The following is a 25,508-nucleotide window of genomic DNA, read 5'->3' as shown; positions in this document are numbered from 1 at the left end:
TGTACCAACAAAATACAAGCTTTAGTTTAATACTGTTTCTTTTTCAAAACACTATTGTACAGGCTCACAATGAGAGAAGGTCGGTGATTCAGCAGGGAGGCCCCAAAGTAAGAATGTATAATCGTTGCCAGTAGATTCACTGAAGCTGTCCACACTGAAGCAAATGCAGCATGCAGAGTTATAATAGACTTGTGGACTCTCAATGCAATCGTATAACTACGAAACAGATGGGAAATGTTGCAGGAGTGTGTGGATATTTAATGGGAAACTTGTGATTCTGCTGGTGGTGTAAAAAGATGGGGCTCTTCATTATATTCATAGTTCTTGTGGTGAAATGATCCAAATGATACTTGCCTATATAATAAAAAGTTTGGAATGTTTTTCTTGTCTGAGGAGCATTTTAATAAATGTGTGCATATGAAGTTTTGTATATGCATCGTGTTCACACTAATATACTGTATATGTACATACACACATACTCACCCACTATCAGGCCAGTGTGCCCCTTGGCAGGGTCATATGGGCATTTACCCTTCCCATCTTCCAGAGCTGCAATTTTGAGGGTGAAATAGTCTGCATTCTGCAAGTGCACACATTCACAGACACACACAAACACAAAATTGAGGACATGGTTGGTTTGTGGCCAGTATGTATTTTGACCCACATGACACAGCAGCAAGCTCTGTCTGTCAGTAACAAAGACCATAGCTTCCTCCTATTCGCCATGTTGTCCTGTCACATCAGTGTCAAATGTATGCACGCACACACACACACACATACACCTTAACACACTAGCATTCACACAATCAGCTGACACAGCATGAGAAACTATTTCCATTCCATTTATTATTATTTTGTCGGTGTTTGACACCTGTCAGCACTGGGTTGCTATGGCTCACTACCTGGGGAAAAGCATATATATTACAGAACGCGCACACACGCGTTCACACATACACACACACGTGGATATTCATGCATACTCACCACGTAGGTACATTTAGGCTGGAAGGCGTACGTGCCACAGGTGTAGAGGTGTGTGTGGTTGTAGCTCTGCAGGAAGCGGATGTAGTTGAAGCACTCGGTCTGTGAAGGAATTTTTAGAATGGTTGTCAAATAAGCACAGTGCTATTCTGTCCTCTGCTGAGGTGAAGTCTTCCATTAAGTACAGTAACATGTCCTCAGAGATTTAGGTTTACTGTTTACCTCCATTGTGACTTCATTTAAATCCTAATTCACCTGAAATGCCTCAATAACCTTGAAACTAAATGTTTGTGATAACGTCTCCTTATTAAAAATGTGTGAAATTAATCGGCCAGTCGGGACTGGCCGGCCAGAAGATGTGGATATATTTTTTATTTTCCGGGCAAAAAAAATTGTACAGTTAAAGACACTGAACCCTGGCGGCATCCAAGATTTTGTTGTTTTGGGGTTTGCTGGATGACGTCAGTCAACTTAAACATTGTTATACAAGAGTTCATATGCTGTCGAGAACAGAATCTTAATAGATATTGTAGTGATACAGCCACATTACACATTTACACCGAACAAAAAAGCGACAGATTGTTTCCATTCAAAAGATATGTGAGCAATTAGCAGTATAATATATGCACTGTTTTATGGGAAGTGCCCTTTAATGCTGGCACTGTGATGAACAATAAAGCTCTTTGAATGGAATTGGGAACAGATGCTCTCACACGATTTCTACTGGAAGAATGAATTATTCAGTGTGTCCCGTTGATGTTGCCTCTGCAGCGGCAAAACAATATCAGTATCGTGGCTGTAATACAAGCGATATGATTTTTTTAAATTAATTTTTACAGCTCCTGCAATCACTGGGGATAATCAAGATGTGCTGTGTCAGGCAGACGGGCCGGTTTCAAGCCCACAACAACATCATATTAAAAGATTGATCATTAACCATAATGATGGGCTGTGTAAACACCATATGGTTGTTCTTGCACGTGGACTAAATGCCTGTTACCATATGTATCTTGGCATTCACAGATATTATGGGTCTGTACAACCATCTCCATCATGCATGATTTTTATCAACCACAAACACGAAAACTGTCAATTTTCTGAAAGTGAGGTTTGACTTTGCATCAGAGCATTTTTAAAGCTGCGTTAATCGGATTCCTCCACATGTATTTTTTACTCCAGTTGGAGTCAATTTCTGTTAAAGTTGCTGCTGCTGCAGCACGAAACGGAACCATTTCCCCTTCTGTTTAAAACCACATCAAAATTTGCTGTTGTGCAACGAGAGACGTTTTATCTCCATTTCAAAAAGCTCTGCGTGATTCTATAAAATATTTAAAGAGACTTCTTGCAAATGCACTTTATGCAGCCTGAGCGGCGGGAGGCTCTTGCTGAGACTTAAGTATGGAGCTGGGGCCGAGTCAATCTCTGAACATGAATTAAGGCTGAATTACTTCTCTTTTAATATCATTATAAGATGGAAAATCATGATGAACTTTGTTACATCTTTGTATTAAACTGATTGAGGACTGCTTCTCTGTGTGGTACATATTGTGTACTCATTTCTATACACTAAAGTAACAGCCTCTTAGATGAAAAGATAAATCAACACTTGAGTAGCCACAAAGCAGTTATATGGTGTGTTATATAATGTGGCATAGTTTAAGAATATATTGTATTGACTGGTATTGTGTAAAGGATCTTTAATTCTTAATCACATGCTCAATATTCTTTGGAACGAGACCTCCATATACCTTCTCTTGTTCATGACAAAACACTTCCTGTATCAAGCCGCCTAAAAAGATGATTTTGTGTTGGAGATGCACTTCACTGTGAGCTGATGTAATGACTGGAAGGTTTCCAGTTAGAAACCCCACACTGACTTCATAGATGTAATTCTTTTGGGAAAAATTTAAGGAATGTTTCTCTAATAAACTCTTGTCTTAAAAACCCCACAGGTAACCGCAGCAACTCTGTCAGCAAAAATCCACATTACCTGGTTGTTCTTCCCCTTGGCAACACACTCTCTCTTCTTATCCTGCGGAGCCGGCCAGTCGATCTGGAGAAATGACAGAGACAGATGTGATGCATCCAGCAAAGACGATGTCTGCCTTTGACCCATAAGTAATAAAATCCACAAGCATATTATGTATCAGAGCATCATTTCCATTTGTTGGTGTAGACGACAGACTTTGTATGAAGATGGACGACATGTCAGCTCCAAAAAAGTAAAGCCAAAGTGTCTCAAATGCCCCCTGGTGGCTGGCTGCAGTACAGATCATACACCCTTCCTCCTCTATGTTATTGGATGGGACTCAAAAGTAAATTTTTCTCAAAGATGGTTTCTCTCATTTTAGGTAGTTCTTCTCACACTGATGCATGTTCAAGAGTCCATTCTTACAGTATCTTTCGTTTTATAAAATTGTGACAAAATGTCATGATTGGCATCTACGTATGTCTGACTTGTGATTAGTCAAATGCATACATCAGAGGGACGTCACTAACATGTCTATACCCTGATAGCCACAATGAACAATTTGGTTTTGCTTGCGCAAGATGCCGCTGTTAATATGCAACATTTTTTGGCTTCATTTTTAGCTTAGTGGGAGGAAGTGGATACACATTGTCCATCATTGTATGAAGTCTATGAAGTACACCATAAAAAATAATGCACACAGTAAACAGACTAAAATGACATCACATCGTTTCTTTCTGATCACTATAGCTCCCATAACTTTGGCAACAACCACAGACTCATTCAGTAATTATAGACATGCACAGTACAAATTGATGATAAATTCACTATAGCAGACAAAGATGCGAGCGTGCATAGGTTTTGATCAATCAAGTAGGAGTAAAGTGGTTAAGACTGGAGCACAAGTTGTACTAGTTCACCCTGAACTAATGATACAGTTAAATCAGTGAAAATACTCCGTGGACTGAGCTGCCCAGGTAGTTCTGGGACAAAGCAGCACTGCAGAGACCCAGGTTCAGTCCCTGGCAATGGTGCTACTGAGTCAGCCCCATCAATGATTATTAGTAGGAAAGTGTGAGGTCCTCTCTGCAGTGAAAGTCCCTAATGGTCACACTATTGTCAACAGGATGGAAATGAAGGAGAAATGAGTAATCAGTTCTGCTGAAAAATTTAAGTAAGAAGAAAATAAAGATGACAGGTGCACATTCTCTCCATGTACCACTTTTTACTGATGACCATTGCTATCTAGCTAGCTGTTTTTTAATGATTGTGACACACGGCTTAAATTTGCTCTATTGACAGAGCTCTAAAATATGAACTGTATTTACTGAGGCGTTTCCAAACCATTAGGAATAATTACACTGGCCGTTAGAGGCTGAGAGCTGCTGTAATTTCACAATTAAACTCTTGATTTACTTGACTGGATTTCAACCAACAGCAATCAAACAATGGATTATTGCCACATACCAGTAGTCGTAAACTTGAGTAATACTTAATTTTATGTGGTATAATAATAGTGACTTTTAATAGTCGGAAATAGGAAATGATGAAGCACCTGGTCGACCATGAAAATTAACTTTGCTCTAATCCAATATCTGCACAAATTCAGGAGAATAAAAATGTTTCCAGATAGAATATGTCTTCTTTTTTTTTTTTAAAGCTAAATAAGAATTAGTTGCGATTTCTTATATATTACTGGCAAGTCATACGAAAATTCACTTAACCTCCTTCGTACTGTCCACTGAACATGCACATTTAATTTTCACACATGTTCACTGAGGAAGTGAAGGCATTATAATGGTTAGGATTTAATAACTAAATTAATCATTAGGATCAGTGGCTGTGAAATATTATCTTCAGGATCTGTGGATTTATTTATAGACTTTGGCTTTTGAATAAATGTAAGAATATATTAAGCACAGCACCACCAACATTTTATTGTTACTTATAATTTTTTCCCAAGGGATTCTTATTTGTCCCTGGTCTGTCTCTCAACATTATGACACAGTGAGTCCAAGAAAATTAATTTGTTCCACACATATCAACAAGTAGCAGTAGCTTTCATTGTTGTGCAAACATCCTACAGAGAGACATCTTCTCCAAAATAAAAAAAATCTCTCTCTCAATTTAACACATGGAACTAATAATGAGCTACACACCCGAGGGCAAACGTCTCAACTCTTCATCTTCGAGTCTTTGTGTGACAGTTAGATTGTAGAAAGTAAGAATGTTTGGTTAATAACAGTATTTAATGTGAAAAGTTCTCCAACATTAAAATTGAAGTGGAAACATTTTACTTGGAAAAGAAGTTGGTGAAATTATACGGCTGCATTTTGGAAAGCACATGCTAATCTCTGATAATTTATATCTCACTGCAGCTTTGGCCAACAGCATATAAATAAAAAAAGACCTTGAGCTGAACACGAGTTCTCAAGTAACTCAATGTGCAGACTGGAAATGTATTATGATCTGTAGAGCAAGGAAAGCAGACATGTCATTTGAACTTGCAGTGAAGGACACGTGATCCGTGAAACATTTGTGTTCCACGGTGTAAATGCTTTACCGCGATAAAACACTGCACTAATGTTGCAGAGCTTGTAAGGATTCTATCAGTGGTGTCTGAGTTGTCACGTGGAATCAATGAACAAAATAAATAGATGAGACAACTGAACAATGGACAATCAACATGGGACAGAGTGGAACTAAATGAAAAAATCACTTCAGTCACAAATGGGAGCTGTGGCTGAAAAAAATTGAAATCCTGGGAAAAAAACATTGCTGGAAAACATAAAAGAAAGACAGACACGAAATGAATGAAGACAGACAGTGAGCATGGCAGCGGAGAAGACAGAAAGAAGCAGTTAGAGGGAGGAGGAGGGCTGAGAAAGTGATGGGCAGATGGTGACAGAGGGGATGGACTATTCCCTCGTCCTCCTTCCGTCATTTCTCTGTGTTGGCTCCTTTACTCTACATCACACACTGGGGGCCGACAACAGGTGGCCTTATCATTACTGTAAGACTCATAACCCTCACTCAAACAGCCTCCGCATGTGTGTGTGTGTGTGTGTGTGTGTGTGTGTGTGCGTGCATCTAATAACTGCTCATTACATTGGGAAATCAGACAACGATCCCCAAACCGCTGTAGGCTGCTCTCTACGTCTCAATTGGACTGCTGTAATTGTATTGATTGCAATATGGACCAATTACAGAAGGAACAAGGCGAAAGGAGATTGAGTCTCTGAGGCTCCGGCGTCTCTGTATGTGTGCAAGTGTATGTGTATACACAAGTCAAGGTGCTTTTTAACAAACAGTTTCGCCCTTGAGTGCTTCGCAGAATAACACAACATCCACAAATTAAAACAAGGACAATAAAAAAAACATGATTGAATAAGTGCATCATAAACTTGGAGAAAATGGTCTGTTTTATATGTGAGTGAGTGCATGTGAACTGCCACACATTCACAGTGGATGTGTTTGCTCTGGTAGAGGTGAAATATTGGAGCCTATAGCTAAACATATTACGATCTTAATACTTGGCAGCTTACTCACACTGTTACTGTTGGAGGCTTTTAGCACCTGATAACACAACTAACCTCCAAATTATGTAATGACCTGGCAAAGTGTCAGGAGAAAAGTGAACAGATTCCAAATACCATGATTTAATATAAATCCTGATTTACAAATATAACTGGAAACAGGCATAATTCATATTCTTAGTAGAAAAAGCTTGGGTAGCTAGCTCAAAAGAGTGATGGTTTGAAAGTCCAATTAGCCCTTTCAGCTAGTTTAGCTACTTAGCTGAAGGTAACTTTCCAAATCATCCATATAAAATATTATGCATTGACATATGGAGCTTTACTTTTTAAAATCAATACAAGACTTCTAGTTCTAAGACTTCCGGCTTCAATCTTTTTTTTTTTATTACATCTTCACAAAACTGTATTCTTCTTTTGACTTATTCAATGACCTACTATTATTTGGGGCGAGATTTGTGTCTGTGGGCTGAAATATGCTTTTACAGTTTGGTTCATCCTTTTAAAACAATTTATTAATCAGATATAAAACCATACTTGGATCTGTTTTCTGCTTGTATGTTGGAAGAAATAAAGCTCTTAGCTAGCAGTATCATTTTTTTTTTAACCTTCACAACACTAAAAAGATTTACCCGACTGGTTTGGACTTTTTTAGCTTCTACAAAGCCTGAAGATCAAACAAAGAAACAGATCAGGCCAATAAAAGTCCCAACAACTAGACGGACTCAGTCGACTTTATTATGGTACTGTAGCATTTCTTTCATTATCTGCCAGATTTTTTGGTGAGTTCTCAAACTGCCTTGAGTCCTTAACTGAGCCAAAAAAGAAACAAGGTCAGCCTGAGCTGCCCATCATGAAGCTCTGTGATAGTCATTCTCATGTGAGCAGATTTCTTGCATTTCTATAAAAGCCTTTCATAGTGAGTGGGTGTTTGCAGCGGCAGTCAGGCAGTGTCACGGATATAATTGTTTTTTCTCCCTTGTCCATATTGAATTCTTGTACATTTTAATCCTCCACACTGGTCGAAAATAAAGCATGTGTGTGTGTGTGTGTGTGTGTGTGTGTGTGTGTGTGTGTGTGTGTGTGTTACCTGTGGCCGTAGCTGCCTACTAATGTCGTTGGGGTCCAGGGCAAACAATGCCTCCCGAGCTCCCACGTACAGGACCCTCTCATGGTCGGACAGAGTCAGCATGCTGTAGTTGGACACTCCCTGGACGCTGAACCTCGCCATGCTGTCCAGCACATCTGATAAAAAAGACACACAGATGCAAAATGACGTTACTGATAACACATGACGTGCAAAACATCTAATCTTTCCGTCGCTCAGCTGGTCTGGTGAAAAACGGCAGACCCTTGAAGAACATTTCACACTTCACTTGCTGAAATTTGTCGATGTCTCTGCTTATTCACACCACCGAGCCTCGCTCACCGCCCATAGCCACATGTCATTCATCCTCATCTCTCCCACATTTCTTCTCCTCATTAAGCACAGTGTGTTGAATCACAGAGCGATCAGATGCTACCTTACACAGTCACAACCTCTCAGATCCCTTGAACAGTCAAACTCTGTGGTCAGCTTATCTGCTCTTAGAGGATTGCATTTACTCGCCCAGATTTCTGCAAACGTCACCTGGTTTCTTGTCCTTTCTGTAATCGTTAAAGCGAAGTACAAATTATAAATTAACTGACACCCACTTGAGTTTCCCAACCAATCTTTGGGTTTTACATCCACAACTTTAGTGTATTGGTTCAACATCATCAAGCAGCTGTTTTCAGGGAAAAAAGCTCTGATAAACCAGTGGTACACTAGCCGCCCTGGAATGTAGGACAAAGTTAGCAGCTTGCTGGTGAATATAGCATTTAGCAGGTAAAGACCCAGGAGTCTTAAAGAGTTTATGGGTAAAAATAGAATTCATCTCTCATCCAACCAAAGTGGCCAGAAAAATGACCAGAACATTATGATGTCATAGTGAAATTGACCTTAGATCCCTGTGGATATAAAATGTCCCTGCTGCATCAAATTCATGTTAAATTTGTCATAATGGGCGTGGGAGTTATTGCAAAAACTTGACCGCCATTTCTAATCTAATCTAACCGAATTCCTCAGTGAATAAAGTGTTTGTGCCAGATTTGTATAAACAGTTAGACAGACTGAGGTATGCACCTACATACAGACTGACAGATGGATAAACAACCCAAAATATGATGCAGGAGCAGACGCAAACATGGAGGCAGAAACATTGGGCTAAAAGGAGGAAGACAATATTAAACTACTTTAGCCAGGTGGACAGAAACATGACTCCACAGAATAGTAATGTTTTATTAATGATGCATGTCACTAGACTTTTGCTGCCATCTTTGCCATATGGTGATAATGTCATAATGTGATCACAGGTTGTTGCACTGCCCCTAGGTGGTTAAAAAAAATTTAATGAATGCAAGTTTAAACATGAATGTTTTTTCATAGCCAAAAGGCTCTTAGTGATTTCCAGTGGAACAGACAGTTAAACATCTGCCCTCTCATTGCAATTAAGTGTCTACAAGATTCAGTTTGACCTCATTAATACACACTGAGGAACAGGAGTCCTCCTTTTTTAAGAAAAGTATCTAAATCACAACAGAGATGTGAGCAGTTAAACCTCGTCAGGTCCTAATGAGTTGTTGAAAGTTTCCCACAATATCTGTGTCAGCGATCTGTTGTAAATCATTGCTGCAGGATGGAACGCTGCACTGAAAGCCTCCTAAGCTCTGTATTTACTTTAAGAACCTGGAGCAGAGCCACGTCTTCCGGGACAAGTCTGATAAGTTCCAGATCTGCATGTCAGAAGCGAGATAAGGTGGTCATCTATTTAGAAAATCTGTGCAAATAAACAAGAAGCAATGATGCTCTCTGAGACCAGCCCTTGTTTTGATGAGGGGTGCGGTGTTGTGCAGCATTACAGTCACCAGCCATGAATCGAAAAGCATCTAGAGCTTTAAAGAGCAGTATATTAATGAATACAGATAATATCACCATATTCTGGGAATTGTAGAGAGGCTGTGTAAGCTGCACAATTCCAGTCATTTGATCCATGTTATCAACAAATCCTCAAAAGCTTCCATCAGTCTGTGCTTTAATGTGAGTTTTAGGTTGAGCAAGATCATGCATGTTTGTAATCATGCAAAGAAAAATGATCAAATTGACAAAATCAATCAATATTCTTATGTCTTGGTTCCATTCATCACAGTGTTTTTGAGCAAAAGATTTTTAGAAGACATAAACTCAGCATTTCAGCATTAAATAAAACCTTCTATGGAACAGGAGCAGCTTAATCCAGGCTAGAAAGAACACCTATACACAACAATACAGGGATTTAGAGTTGGATCTGGGAGCATTATTGCAAATGGAAAATGTGATCCAAGTGTCCACGTGTGCAGAATGCAGAGCATAAGAATGCTTATAAAAGCACACTAATAATGGGTATAAATCTGTGGCTGTGATTAGATTGTTCATTATCTGGGGTGCAGGTCCAGATGCAGATCGCATATTAATACAAGGCCCAAATGAGACCTATTACTGTGATTAGGCTATCACTCAGGGTGTTAACGGAATATTAGCCCCCTGTAAACCCACTTATTGATCCTTTGACATCGTCGAGCAGAAGTGATGTGATTTATCTCAGGGTTTTATTTTTTGGGGTCATTTTTGCAGCTACAAGTCCGACACAAGCAATCTCGAAAAGATTATGAGAAAATCACAAAATGTTCTCTCCACGGTCCCATCTGCATTTGTTGGAAAACCAGAGCTGACTTTTTTTCCATCAAAATTTTAAAAAGATGCACCTGCTGTTTTACTCCCCCCCCCCCCCCCCCCCCACACACACACACGTGTTTGTATTTCTATCTTAGTGAGGACACACATTGGCATAATGCATTCCCTAGCCTCTTACCCAAACACTGACCATTCACACTAAGTGCCTAACCCTAATCCAAACCTTAACCTAATTCTAACCATAACCCTCAAACCATGTCTTCACCCCCAAACAGCCCATTAAAGGGGGTTCAGAAAGTGAGAACCGCTCAAAGGCTCAAAGTGGTTCTCAAAAAGATAGCTGTACAAGAGCATGCATGCACACACACACACTTCAAAACCCCTGACTAGCATATAGACAGACTATTAGTGCAGAGCAGAAAAGAAAGCAAGACAGAGATAGAATGAAAGAGAAAGGATGGTGTTTAGTTTTCATTATCCATACTCGTGTTGGTTGTAATGTCACCTTGTTCTCCCTCTGTCTCTCTCACTCTATCTAGGCTGATAGAATGTGTGCAAAACCCGAGCTGACGACAGACCGCACTGCAGGAAATGTGATCTCATAAACCGAATAAGAATATTTCTCTTTTTTTGGTTTTCGGCATGAATATTTTTCACATCTTTCTCCGTGTCTTCCTGTCTGAAAATAGAAGCTGAAATCCAGGGAGGGAACATCAGGAACTGGTGAGATTTATGGTGTGACTAAACGCTCATGTGACGTTGTGGCCTAGTTGGGACTAAATAAGACATATACGTGGTGGAGCTTGTACAAGATGAAGGAGCTATACTGGTGCGTGTGGGAGAGAGACAAAAGAAAGGAAGCATAGAAAAATAAGACTTGTTCTCTAAGGTCTGATGGTGTAACTGTTTAAATACCCATGATGCCACTGAAGTGCAAAGTCATTTAATTTAAAGGCATCTTTAAGTCTTTAACTTTTAATGCAAGGTGATTTCCTCCAAAACCTCTTTCAAAATCAACATTGCTTTCAGCTGAATCATTTACCATTTTGCACCAAAGGGGGCGCCAACATTTAAAAAGTGTGTTAAAAGTGCCCAGAATAATTGTAGGTTTGAACACAGTTTCTGTTCTGATAATTTCATGACAACAAAATAAAGACGAACAGGAATCCTTGACATTATTAATTTTCAGTCTGGCGGCATGAACAGATCTGTCAATTGAGACAATTTCATGAGGCCTGAAATTATGATCATTACTGTTTTATTTTTTTCAAAATTAGATTTTCCCTCAGTCTTTTATTTCAGAAATCAATTATTTAATTTTCTGGACAAGCTGCAGAATCAAACCATAACAACTGTCTTTTATTTTACATGAAGAATTAGTGAGCTTGTAACTGCCAAAGTTGTCATATATGACCAAACTCACCCTGACAACTGGGAGGAAAATATTTATTGCTTAACCCTGAGAGAGTCTACAGAGGCCCGCTTCGACCAACGTGGTCAATATATTATATAAAAAAACATATTTTCAGGTGAAACAATCCTGAAACAAACATTTCTAACTTCCAGGGGCAATAAAACCTTGAGCAGATTCCCAAATGCTAACCACCTTCTCTCTGTGTGTGCATTCAGCAGGCATTACAGAAAAACTGGACAAGTGAAGGTTAAAAAACCTGAGAAGCGACATGTTGTTAGAGATGAGAGGAAAGAGAAGGAGAGATAGAAGAGGGCAGGGAATTAGTAACCAAAGGAAGGAAGGGGGATAAGTACTGAAGTCAGCTTATTATCTGAAGAGCAGCGGTGTATAAACATTGGAGGGTATGATGAGAGTGAGTGAAAAGAGGGAGGGAGAGAGAGAGAGAGAGAGAAAGAGAGAGAGAGACAGCATCCTCAGGGGAGAACGGAGCACATCTGCCATGTTCCACGCAGCCAGGCAAAAAAACACTCCAGAAACACACACTGACACACACAGATATGCACAAACAAAATCTCACACTTGTGTTAAAGTACATGGCTACAAACAAATCAGAATATACACATTCTATGTATAAGCTAAAGGACATATTTTTATTTGCACACACATGCATTCACGCACACTTTGCACACACACACAGACACACACACAAACACACACACAGTTCTTAGGGTACCTGCTCAGTGACTCGACGTCTGCACTGACACAGGGAAAGTTTTGCTCTGCGTGGCTTGTTTGAAGTGATCAGTGGCTCTGTCATTATGAAAGCAGGCGGACGCACTTACCATCTGCCACCACACTGTGGCAGCCCCGAGGCTACATGTTGTGTGTGTCTGTGTGTGTGAGTGTGAGAGTGTAACCTGCTTGGGTGTAGGTTTCTGAACAGAAACAAGGCCGTCCACACATGTGCTTCATCAGAGTTTGTGTGCAGAAGAACAAGTGTGTATATATTTAAAAGACAGAGTTTGAATTTGGAAAAAATAATTTTGAAGATGTTTTTACAGCTGGGTGGAATTAAATTTAAGCAAATTTTAAGCAAAAAATGAAAAAGACAAAATAGAAAGGAAGCACATTGCATAAGTAACCTTGTTCTGAAAGTGTCTATTGAAATGCAGTACACAGAATCCTGCAATTGTACTGTTAGCTGAAAACTTTCAGACACCTTAAACTGGTTAAACCTTTACACCAGTTATATTGTACAATTGTACATGCTGGGTGTATGTGTGTGTAGGGGTGGTTTGGGCTAACTTACTTTAATGCTTAGAGACAACAGTTTAAATGGTGATTTTAAATGAGTGAGAAGAAACAAGGGGCTTCACTCAACATCTTTTTAAGAATTCTCTTTAGTTTGTTCTGAAAAGGTTTTCTACCTCACATTCATGACACATTCTGAAACTGCAGAGTTGTTGTGCATCTGTGTTCTTATATTGTTGAATGTCATGTGTTCGTAAGTTGAAAATGCATTTTAGTTTTTACTAATTAGCATAGGTAAATACCCTTCCACTGCCCATAAAAGGGCATGGGACTGGAGACCCGTCTGCACACATGATAACAGAGACTGAAAAGAACATGTAACAAGCCAGGAATGATTGAACAAGAATCATTGCCGCACCAGACTCAAACCACAAAATACGATACAGTGCAGTTACACATTTAGTGAAAGCTGTATCGGGAAAAAGTTGCATAATTAAAGTAAAAAAATACCAGATCTCAGATTTTCAAAGTCAAAATAAAAATTGTCAAACACAGAAGAGAGAGAAGGAAGGGAAAAGAAAAGAGTTATCTGAGCTGGAGCTGCACATCATTAGAAGCACAGAACTGCAGGTGAACCCTCAGCTGAGTATCTGTGGATACTCGAACTGAGCCTGTCGGGATCCATCAGGACCAGACACGCCGGACCAGGTTCAGACAAAATGTTTTGAATCATATTCGGGTTCAGGTCCCACTCGGTGCACAGTGCCCACACAAGATGCTCTGCATCCACAGACATAGGTGCAGTGTGCAGCGTTTGGTGCGGTTGCATCTCCTGAGTCATCTCGGTTTTCAGAATTAACAGGCTGCACTTGGATGAAATATTTGAACTAAAAGCTGTAAAACCATAGACATTCAATATGTACACACCAGTGAGTAAAACCCAAAGATGAGAGACTATTTTTGTGACTAAATATTCTCCTCTTCAACATGTTCATGTGTTTAAAAAGTGTTATCTTTTGCAGTATAGACCAAATATCCAGTGTCTTTTCTCCTCTTCAACATTTCCATGTGTTTAAAAAATGTATAATGTGCACTGAAACTTGTCTGTCTTTTTTAAGATAAAAATAGTATTATGTTAATTAAAATCTTATTATACAACTGTAGAATTAAAAGTAGGGGCCCAATGAGTAAAATGTATGTAACAGATGATGAGAGGAATAGGAGGAAGAGAGAAAGGCAGAAGAGAAAAGACTCTGAGGGCTTGACCGAGGTCAGAAACAGATGATCAGAGATTACACGTGTGCGTGTGTGTGTGTGTGTGTGTGTGTTGATGTTAGTTTTCTGATGGGTGTGAGGCTGTGATAAAGGAGGCTAATAGAAAGAGACCGAGACAGTGTGGCAGGCAGTTGGGTGTGTATTTGTGTGGGTGGATGATATATCACTGGAGTGGAACCAGGATTAAATGCAGAGATATTGGGGATTTATTAGAAGAAACATGAAGTAAATTATGCACACTTGTATCATTTTAGCTGATCCAGATAATATTAATATTTGATATATGGACTTTTAAAGAGCCACATAAGCGCTTTTGTAAATTTTATATAATATGTGTAGGTTCTATTTTACAACATTGTGGGGCAAAGATACATTTAAAAAGGTCACTAAATTAGTTGATGAATAATAAATATTAAACCTGTGACACAAATATCAAATATTTCTGACACTTTCATTTTATTTTCTTTGCTGTAAATGAGATATTGCTTCATTTTTAAGGGTAACAAGGGAAAAGGGGGTGGACCATTAACTTAACTGCAAACCATTTCACAGTCATTTCAAATTGTAACTGTCTTTTTTAATGAATAATTTAATAATGAGGTCAATGTTTATTAGAAAAAAGCCCCCGTAAACCACAGATTATATTATATTACTTAATTACTTTAATTATTGTTGATATAATGTGTGGTCAGTTGCAGACTAGAGAAAACTGGTCCGACTCCACAGGTGTAAACTGTGGGTATGAGGTCCGGTCACACATGTCAATGTAGGCAAATGTCGCAGGTCAGAGTTCACCAAAGTTGAACTCAACGCAAAGCCACGCAACAGATATGCTTCTCCTCAGGAAGTGAATGTCTTATTCGCCCTCTCGCTCACACAGATTGGAAGTGAATGGGAGACGAGGGTTTACTACTCCTACATTGGCGTGTGTGACCGAGCCCTAAACCTCCATGTCTCATGCTACACTCTCCTCCCCTTTAACTTCTGTTGATGCTTTCAAAAGCCCCTTCAATACGGGAAACAACAGCACCCCCTGCCTGCAACTACCATACTGATTAATGGTGAGATTTCACGAATATCTGGATTATGCGATTATTTGTGGCATCTTCTTGGCATGGAACGAGTCATTTTAATGACAGCTGTCGCCTACCCAAGTCTAAATGTTCCACCAGAGCAAGTTCCCCTCTGACGCTACTTTTCAGGAGCACTGTCGCAGCATCCTGGGCTTCGTGCCATTCAAGAAAACTGGTTAGAGAAATACAAACAATCCAGTTTCTTCCCCTGTAGCAGAGTGATAATGTGAGCAGCCAAAACCATTATGGAGTGCTGACACAGCAGAGGGGGAAGTTAATATTACCTCTATAGTGTTGAGCAGTTAATTCTAGAGCAACGCCTTGGCTTTTCATAAACTTATCATATTAATCTTCAGAGTGACTATTAACTAAAGCTGTTGAATAAATATCATGTGGTGCAAAGTACAAGGTTTCCTTCTGAAATACATTGTTATTATTGAAGCATAAATTACCATGAAATGAAAGTACTCTGGTAAAGTACAGGTACATCAAAAAAATGTGCTAAACTGCAGTACTTGATGTTGAAATGTAATTTGTTCAGCTTTGATAACTGCTGTGTACTGCGATCAGTACAGTTTAGAAAATGTAGGCTTTTTGGGTGCATTGCCGGAGGCTGTAACATCTAAGACTTACATTTTTTTTTACTTATTGTATGTGTTTGGTGTTTGATATTTGCCAGGCGACATGTGGATGTAAACTTCAATGCCTCACTGGGGAGAGTTTTCACAAAGTTCCTCTACAGAAACTGCAGTGTCATCCAAACTCAGTGAAACAAAACATTATCAAGAGGATGATGCCATGTAGAAGGGAACCTTGTTTTTATGAAAAGAATTATGTGAATTCTTTTCAGTGCTGCGATAAAAGCAGGCAGTTCAGGAGCCAACTCTAATGCAGTGAATGCTATATCGTCTTAGAATTAAGCAACAAGGACAAAAAAAGTTCACTTTGATGGATGAGCTGTCTCTGGCAATTTTCAAGGCTGTGCAAGTTGATGAACTAAAACTAAAGGTTCAATGAAAGGAAATCAAGCTGTGATGTGATTCTCTCACTGTCAGAAATAATGAGAACTATGTACCAACGTGGTTAATGGGCTAAAACACTCACCACAGAACCAAAACAAGTCTGGTAATTTACTGTTTTAACAGTTTTTGCTAAAACTTGTAGCAGATAGTCGCTTATGACAATTTGTAGGACTATTACTGTCAGACTAGGCATCATCTATGTCTGTGCTTGTATTGATGTTTGCAGACATGCACTGAACTCCAGAGATCCTCTGCAGGATTCACCACGAACAAATAGTAGTGTTGATGGGGTTTCTAACATGCAACAGAGGCAAAATTTAAAAGAAAAGAAATATCTCCAGATGAAAAAGCTGAGCTACACAAGTAGAGGACACCGACAAAGACATCAAGGGAGCCTTTGGTGATAAGGGCCAAAGCCGGTGTCCATGTGCTGTGAATAAAAACATGTGATCTCTGCGGCAGAATTAATACGTTAGATCCTTCCTCCGCCTGCTGCACCACCCCTCACCTGACCACTCCAGAGAAATCTTGTTGTGAATGTGACTGATCGGAGAATCTCCTGCTGCGTTGTTCATGTGTGAAAGGCAAACTCCACACCCAATTCTCTGGACAGCCTCTAGACGTCATGTCTGAAAATGGCGAATGTGTTTTCGATGAACATGTACACACACGTCTTTGTAGAGAGACTAAAGGTCCTGTTGCAGCTTCATCATCCAAACCAGTAAATGGAGCCAAACCAAGCAGGACAAGCAGAGCTCCACTGTGGCATGGAGGAAAAGCGAGAGGTGGACAGAGGGACAAAGTTGTTTCATGGCCGGCTGAAAAGGTCTCAAAGCGGGCCTCGCCTCTGTGATCTGGCCCCATCGGCCTTCCAGTGGTGCTCCAGCCTTCCCCTCCCTGCCTGCTATAAATACACCCGGCCTCTGCTTATAGCTCCTAACCACCGAACCACTTACACACCAAACTATGATTAAGGGCCTATTTTAGGAAGAGCTTTGAAGCAGCGACAAACACTGAATGAGAGGCAGAGTCAGACAGACGGACAGACAGACGGAGGAGGGAGAGACATTGTGCAGCGCCCACACAAATATGCAGATATACCCGAGTGTGCAGGCAGAGCTGCGCCAGACCTTCATCTGAACAGGTACCCTCTTTGAGGAGGGAGAAAAACAACACGGAGCGCACAAAGACACACACACACTCCCAAGTGGATGCACAAGCTTTGTCTGCCGAGCAGACGACAAGTTCAAAAGAGAGTCAGGTGTACGACAGAATGAGAGCATGAAGATAGAGAGAGACAAGAAGGAGAAAGATATACATGACTACACAGCTGCAGCCACAAAAATACCTTTTCCAATTGTGTGCAGAATTTAGGTTAACATATTGCAATTCAGTTATAATTTAGGAATGAATGATAGTCATAGGATTATTCAGACTGTAACACAAAAAGCCATGTGCTTAACTCATTCATGGCTCAATCAATATGCTCTGAAGAATAAGAGTATGTTGATGAATACATAATTAAAGGTTTTTAGCTGAATAATTGCTCGCCTTTGCATGGCTCAAATGTGTAAGCCCTGGTTTGTTGGTTTTGTGCTCTTTGTATTTCCTATACAGCTTCATCATTGTTGTGTCTGACAAACAGTCATGGCAATAGAGCGATTTGAATTCAGCAAAATTGGATGAGAGCTCGATGAAGGGAAGGGAAGAGTGGGAGGAGAGGAAGTGGTAAAAGTGGATTAAAACAACAAGTGAACGGGTGAACCCATGGGGGGCTGGTGGTTTTCAAGGACGGGGTGACGAGGGGGAGATGAAAGCAGGAGGGAAGGGGCAATGAAAGCGGCGGGGGGGGGTCACCCTTGCAATAAACATGAAGCAGAACAAATCAAGAGCTGGTTGATGCCACAAGTGAGGCTTTTCCATTCCAGCTTCATGGTCGGGCATGTATGACTGGTGCTGTGATGGACACCAGCTGCGGAGGGTTAGGCCCCTTTCTACTCTGCTGTGGTGTTGATGACACACAAAGAGAGAGACAGAGAGACAGGAGCCTGCAGAGCTCAGTGGTGCACTGTTTGAAAAGCCATTAAGACCACATAACACCACATGCACAACTGGAATAATAGTTATAATGTGATACTACAAGCCAGTGTAGTGACAAATACTGTTGTTTTCATATCTGATGAATCTGTCAATCATTTGTTGGATATGCCAGTGTTCAAAAACATTCTGTGTACTGGCACAAAATGAATCCTTATTTAAAATGGGACTGATTTGAAGTTCAGTGTAAAATGGAGAAGATCAGCAAATCCTGACATCAGCGACACAGGCAATGATTTCCCCTTCATGTACATGATTCAAATAATTACTTCACTGATTATTTTCCTGTCAATCTAATGTATAATTGATGTGCTTAATTGGCTGTATAGCAATTTTCTAGTTTCATCAACCACTTCATTTTACAAGTCGCAGTCACTCATTCACACACACATTCATACAGTGCTTCTATATGCAGTGATTTGTATTCACACAACATTCACACTCTGTTGGTACAACTGTCAGGGGCAGTTTGGGGTTCAGAATCTTGCCCAAGGACACTGGGCATCGAGGACTGGAGGAGCCGGGGGATCAAACCACCGATCCTATGGTAAGTGGACGACCTGCTCTACCTCCTGAGCAACAGGATATGAAGTCAAGATGCATCATTACGGAGGGAAAACACATATTTCTTATTCTTAATTTACCTGGAAACCTGAAACATATGTGTCATGTGACGTCCAAGCATGCTTGTGTCCTGTTAAATGTCCATAAATGTATTTGGATTAATCATATTTAAAAAGCATTTTCACGCGGTGATGAACTGAATGTGGCGTTATCAGGATTCATCATGTGAAATGAACAAATAGCCGTATATGTGAATCCATTACTTGTGAGGTTATGTTGACGTCTTACCTTTTGTGTTGTGAAATATCTGGAAGTGATGAATTTATCAAGTGAACTGTACAAAACCCCACATGCCTATTGATTTAAGGATAAGGATGAAGGATGGCAGTGTTTTTTAACACAGCGTAGAAAGCAATAAACATCGTTTCAGCCACGGTGCTGCTGCCACATGAAGGTGCTCTGGATAAATACAGCCTTTCACGTCGTGATTTCATTTTAATCCACATGCCCACTAGCCCACACATCAGCAGCCACAGTATGGCAATGGAGAGCACTCCAGGTCCCGACATCTGGTCCAAGCTGTTAATCTTCACTGACCAATCAGCACGGGGTCAGGGGACGAGTGACACTCAATGCAGATAAACAGTTGGTCATGAATCTCCCCCCCCCCCCCCCCCCCCCCCCCCCCCCCCCCCCCCGCGCATCTATCCTCCCAGTCACGTACAGCCTCTCTCTGCCTCCTGCTCTGCCTCGCTCTCAACCACTCATTACTGTAATTGGAGGGTTTGAGGAGATACGGCAGAGAGAAGAAAGAAGGACGAAAAAAAGAGAGAAAGGTTTAGAGTGAGTGAGAGAGAGAGAGAGAGGTTGCTGGAGGTCAGAGGCCCAGCCCTTTTCTACACTCCCTTTACTCTGTTTTCTTTTCCCGCCATCTCTCCTTCTATCTTTCTTCTTCCAAATCAAGAGGCATACATTTGCTTTGGCTTTTCTTTAAAAATGCAGGGCTCATTTGCCTCATATAAGCTGGCAAGATTTTCAAAAAGAAGTATCAAGTTTCTAAAGGCTCTATTTCTTCCTCTCTCTTTACCTCCTCTCTTTTTCTCTTGCTCCATTCTTTCAGTCTTTGTTTAACCACAGCTGCTGCATTTTGTCATAGTTTTGGCTTACTGGTCTCTGTCATTGGGCTGGGCTAAGGCGTGTGTGTGTGTGTGTGTGTGTGTGTGTGTGTGTGTGTGTGTGTGTCTGTGTGTGAATCCGAGAGGAGAGAAACCCTGCGCACGTATGCAGTTTAAAATGCAGAATTTAACTGCAGTTAAACAGTTGCTTGCAAATTCCACAAGGTCAGCACCACTGGTAATTTGTTATCCACTGCATTCAGCCCTGTTAGCTGAGGCTGCTGCCATATGTCTTCTTCTGGAAATAGTGACGTGACAATGATAATGTGACACATCAGGTAAAGTTACGTCATAGGTGATATGACCCAGTCAAGAATTGAACTTGAGAGACCAATTACCCCACTACTGCCCTAATTCAGAATGAGACATTATTTATATTATGGTGTTTTAATGAGTTAATAATAAAATATTCCATTAAAATTGTAAACTGTTTACATGTTGCAGAGCATAGTCTGATTATGACTCTTATGTTATGTTAAAAGTCTGACGTTCCTGCAGCTTTTTGAAAATCGCAATGTTTGTGCCCATCCAAACACTTCCTCTAACATCCCTTTCCCTTTAAACCCATAGCATAACTCTGGTGTCTCCCTCCCCACAGAACTGTGAGACAGGGCTTGTTTCGTTTTCAATGTTTTTGAAAACTACCCTTTGAAAACTCCAGATTAATGTGGACAACAGATAAAAACAAAGCAAAACTGATGAGTTTTCAAATTTTCATGGATTTCAACCCTAATACCTTAATTTATACCAAATCTTTAGACTTGCTTGCAAAACAATGACTGTCCCTGGAGATATAACTTATTCCTTTATATAACAGAGCTGGGTTGTTTCTATTAACACACACTGCTGCAAAATTATTGCAACCTCTGCAATATTATCAAGTCGCAACTACACAGCTCTGCAGTGGGCTTTTAATTTGAAATGACAGATACAGGAAGTGGAGACACGTGGCAACACCAAGCTGAGGGGGGAGAGATAGAGAGAGAGATGGAAAGAAGAGAAAAGATGTGTTTATGAGCCGCAGTTAAAGATTTATGTCTCCAGTAGAAACCAGGGTTTTGGGGCTGAGTGCCACAGAAGGTAGATAAGTCACAAAGTACTTACAGACCAACACGATGCTAATTTTAGTAGGTACATGGGATTTGTTGACAGTAAGAGAAATACCAAGCAACATCAGCCTCATCCTTTAACATTTACTAAAAAGGTCTAGATGAGAAGACCTTTAGCAAACAAGCTATGAAAGAGAGACTTGTACAATATGAACATTTATATGAAATATGACCTACATAAAGGTGCAAAAGAAATCAAGATACACGCACCGTCTCAGTGATTAGAATAGGAGAACACAAGAGAAAACTAGAAAGTATGTACATTTACAACGCTCATTAGCAGCGCTACGAGCGCCATACATAAAGCATGTGCAAAAAATGTCTCATTAGGAGCCAACCGTGATTTTTTTTTTCATCTCCCAACATAAATGTGATGAGGTGGCAGTGAGGAGAATAACAACAGCCTGCAATTTAAAAAGTCAACAAGAGGCTTTAAAAAAGAAAGAGAAGAAGAAGTGAATAACTTGTAAGAGAATGAGAGAGACAGTTTGTTTGTGTTTGTTTTCCTCTGCAGCCTCATGTAGGCCTCATGCGCTGCTGCTGCTGGATGGAGGATATTATCTCTTCAGTCATCTCTGACCGACATCACCCACCCAACTCTCTCGCCTCTTGCTCTCTCTCTCTCACACACACACACACACACACACACCCCTATATGCTAAATCCCTCAGACTGCCAGCCTAAGCACTACACACACTCACACACACATATATAAACAAAGGGGGATTAGATAGACAGACTCACAGCTACACACATACTCACTCCCTCTCTACACAAACAGGTATAAACATACACGCCCTCTGTGCCCCCACATTTTCTTTTACTCTTGTGATTTTTATTTCCTTTTCGTCTTGTCTCCTGTGTATTGAAAACTCACGCTGCATGCAAACAGGAGTTTACACACAGAAACAAGAACACACACATGATAGTATGAATCTTGAGTGTCTGTGAGATGATTCCATGCAAAATGAAAGACATGGTTAACAGCCTGCAGTGTGTGCGTGTGTGGGAGTCTGTGTGTGTTTTCCTTTCTCTCTGTCGTTTGTCTGAAGTTACTTTCTGTCCTTTTAAGGTAGTTAGTGAATGGCCTCTCTCCTTATGTCTCTCTACCTTTCTCTCTTTCTTGCTTTCCACTCTCTATCTACTCTCTCTCTCTCTCTTTTCATTGTACTTCTTGCCTCCACTCTGTCCATCCCTCTTTCTGCAGCTTTGTTTTTCCATTTCGTCTGGTTCCTATCTCCTCCTCAGCACCGTAGCAAGAATCCATCCATATAAGTCATTTTACCCAGTGCTGAGCCTGAAAATCTCATTTCTCTTTAACCAAGTGGAGAAATCTGTCAACAGGTAAGATAATCCCACTTGTTTCCAATGCAAATCAATTTGCGTCAAGAATGGTTCTGCATTCAAGTGCCACACTCAAATCAATATGATACAAGTGAGGTGATCTGCCTTCTCCTGTGTTTCATAAGGCTTTTATTTCTGAGGCTGAAAAAAAACCCTGCAACGCTATGGCTGCACTCAAAGCGAGGGGATGTTATCTTGTCTCTACAGGCAAATTTATTTACCCATTTTTTTCAGCAAAATACTGAAAATGAGATTCTTTTTGGTGGTGCAAAAGTTTTTTTTCTTTCCATATAAGACCATGTGTGTCGGTTGTCCCCGTTTGCCCTGTCTGATATGTTTGTACCACAGCTGTGTGCCAGCCAAAGCGCAGCCCAGATAAGGACTGCTCTCGGCCAATGCTGGCTTCGCATTGTCACACTGGAGCATGTCACCAAAAACTATTGATGTCCTATCAATAGTTTTCCCCCTCAGTCTCTGTCCTAACACCCCACCACAATGTAAGTGATTCCTGTAGCATGGAGGGAAGAGAGGACGAAAGAGGGCCGTATGGTAAATGGGGAAATGGGGAAGAGTGGGGGATGGGTGATAGCGGTATGAGAAAGCAGCTTTTGAAATATCCCCACACACCACAACACGCCATTCTCCTCGAGAGTGGCTGAAATCCGAGCTCTTTGTGAATACACCATAAGAGCATTTCTGGTTCATACGATGAGCTGCAGCATACAAAGAAAAAAGGGGAGAGGAGGGATAAAAGGCAAAAAGAAAGAGGATAAAAAAAAGGTAAAGGAAAGATAGATAAGGAATGAAAGGTGGGATAGGTGGTACAGAGAGGTGAGAAAATATAGCTTCCCCCCCATAGGTTTTCACTCTCTTTATAGTATTTCCATAATCCCCAAGAGAGAAAATGCAGCACTTCCCCTTTGAGGGATTAAAAAGAGACTGTTTCTCAGCCTGCAACAATTGCCATTGTTCAGTAAAGAAAGCTGGGCCTGGCTGCAGAGGAGGGCCAAGATAAAGAGGGCAAAGACAGTTGAGCGCTAGGATTAGACTGATGTATTGTTTTACTGAGGGTCGATGTGGGCCTCTTAACCGAATCATCCACCTCTGAAATCATAAGAAATCATTCCTGATTGATGTAATGGAATGCACGTTTTAAATAATTATTGGTTTTGTATTAAATGTCGGACCAGATCAAAGGCTCCACTGATATATTGGTTGACCTTTCAGGTTTGGTCATCCCAAGACAATCAATAATATCAAATAGAAGTGCTGTAATCAATGGAAACATTAGCAGAGTAAATCCACACCTAAGTTTCAAATTCAACTTTGACATGCAGTTTAAAATCTTCATCAATAACAACCCCTTGTGACAGTGTTGACATTTAATGGAAGAGATGAGTCCAAAGTGGAAAAAGATATCACATATTAGTAATACAAATAAGCCACTCGAAAGAACTCTGTGACTGTCTTTCAGAAACCACGATAATGAGACCTTTTACATAAACCACAGAGAAATGTTTGCAGAGTTAATGCTAGCATATAGTCACTCCTCTGCCAAGCTCTGAGAAACCGCCCTGTGCTAATTATTCAATTACACAAATATGTCCATAAATGTTGATGACCGTTCTCTCGGGGGCTATAACATGAAGTATTATGTCAAATAAAACCACGCTTGAATAGCAGATAGTTTGTAGTTAGCATAGCAGAGTCACAGAAGTGAGGATGCCATTGATTATACAAATGCTGTACATGCCAAGCTGACTCTTATCAGCAGCATTCATGGTGCGTTCAACTGGATTAAACACATGTAAAGAACTAGCTAACCAGGGTGTGATTAGCTAGTTGACCTACAAATATACAGTGAATGTTTTACATGAGAAGAAAACTGGGGAATTTGAATATTTGAATATGTTGATACATATTTAGTGGGTTAAAAGTACAATCAACACAGTGTGATAAGATCGGAGCTTGGAAAATAAAGTTTTGATTTTACTGTGATTTTAAGAACCTACTTTCACTGGAAAGTTTCAATTGCCACTAAGTTTGAACCCTTTATCAATGGGAAACAAAATGCTAACTCACCTTGGTATCGAACAGTCTTGCGCGGCATTGGGTTCCAGTTGAGACCCATCGCCTTCTCCCATCCGACCAGAATCACCACAAGCAAGACCTTCGTCCCTCCCATGTCAGTTCCCATTTGTTGGAACTGGCGTGGAGTGATGGATCAAGGGATCAATCAGTTGATCAGAGCGACTGGAGAGAGTAGTGGGGGTCCTGGAAGCCTGCCACACAGAGAGAAAAAAGCAACACATCAGCTGAAAGCAGCAATTCACTTCCTTTATTGACTTGGTTGTTTATCAGAGACAATTTTGTCACAACAGTATTTACAACATGCACACTTTTCAAAGAGCCACACATAACAGTTCACACGTTTACACGTTCAAGCTGCAGAGAAAGATAAATTCCTCACTCTGAAAACGTGTATTTTAAATTGAACATGGTCATTGAAATCCACGAAACAGAAATGAGTGCTGCAAATCATTAAAGCCAACAAGGACATAGTTATAATCTGTGTTTGTGCTTCTGTATGTGAGTTTATGCCAACAAAAACAAACCAAACATTTTAATGACTTTTAGCCTTGGGGGTTATACAGGAAAGTTTCTGCTGTCCCTCCCCCACACTGACTGATAATCCAGCTATCGCCAGTCAAAAAGCTCGGAAATAGCTTATCTCTGCACTCTTGTCAAGCCAATTCAGCAGCAGTATATTAAGCTGGAGTTATCAAAGTTAATTGGCGCTGGCAATGCATCAAACACCAATGTGTTGGGAAATGAATGTCGAGTCAAGGACAATCCAATAGTACTGTGTTGTAAATGAAGTGGTTCATACCTAATGAACATGTCAAGTGTGCAGCTGCAGTGGCATTACAGTCCAATAACAGCACAGGAT

General features: G+C 40.4%; 1 protein-coding gene across 1 annotated transcript in view; it reads right to left on the bottom strand.

Annotated features, from left to right (window-relative positions):
* The window catches only part of sema4c (sema domain, immunoglobulin domain (Ig), transmembrane domain (TM) and short cytoplasmic domain, (semaphorin) 4C), a 95,421-nt gene that overhangs the window by 22,536 nt on the left and 47,377 nt on the right, over positions 1-25,508 (bottom strand). Inside the window, exons 3-7 of the mRNA XM_020094056.2 lie at positions 24,641-24,840; positions 7,574-7,728; positions 2,972-3,034; positions 985-1,083; positions 484-580 (exon numbers count right to left, since the gene is read on the bottom strand). Coding sequence (XP_019949615.2) covers positions 484-580; positions 985-1,083; positions 2,972-3,034; positions 7,574-7,728; positions 24,641-24,755 — 529 coding nt within the window. The 5' untranslated portion in view covers positions 24,756-24,840. The remainder of the gene's footprint in view (positions 1-483; positions 581-984; positions 1,084-2,971; positions 3,035-7,573; positions 7,729-24,640; positions 24,841-25,508) is intronic.

The sequence above is a fragment of the Paralichthys olivaceus genome, chromosome 4 (genome assembly GCF_024713975.1).
Source record: "Paralichthys olivaceus isolate ysfri-2021 chromosome 4, ASM2471397v2, whole genome shotgun sequence".
Classification (NCBI taxonomy): Eukaryota; Metazoa; Chordata; class Actinopteri; order Pleuronectiformes; family Paralichthyidae; genus Paralichthys; species Paralichthys olivaceus.
Note: the sequence above shows the minus strand (reverse complement) of the source record. Positions and strands in the feature narration are given on the sequence as shown.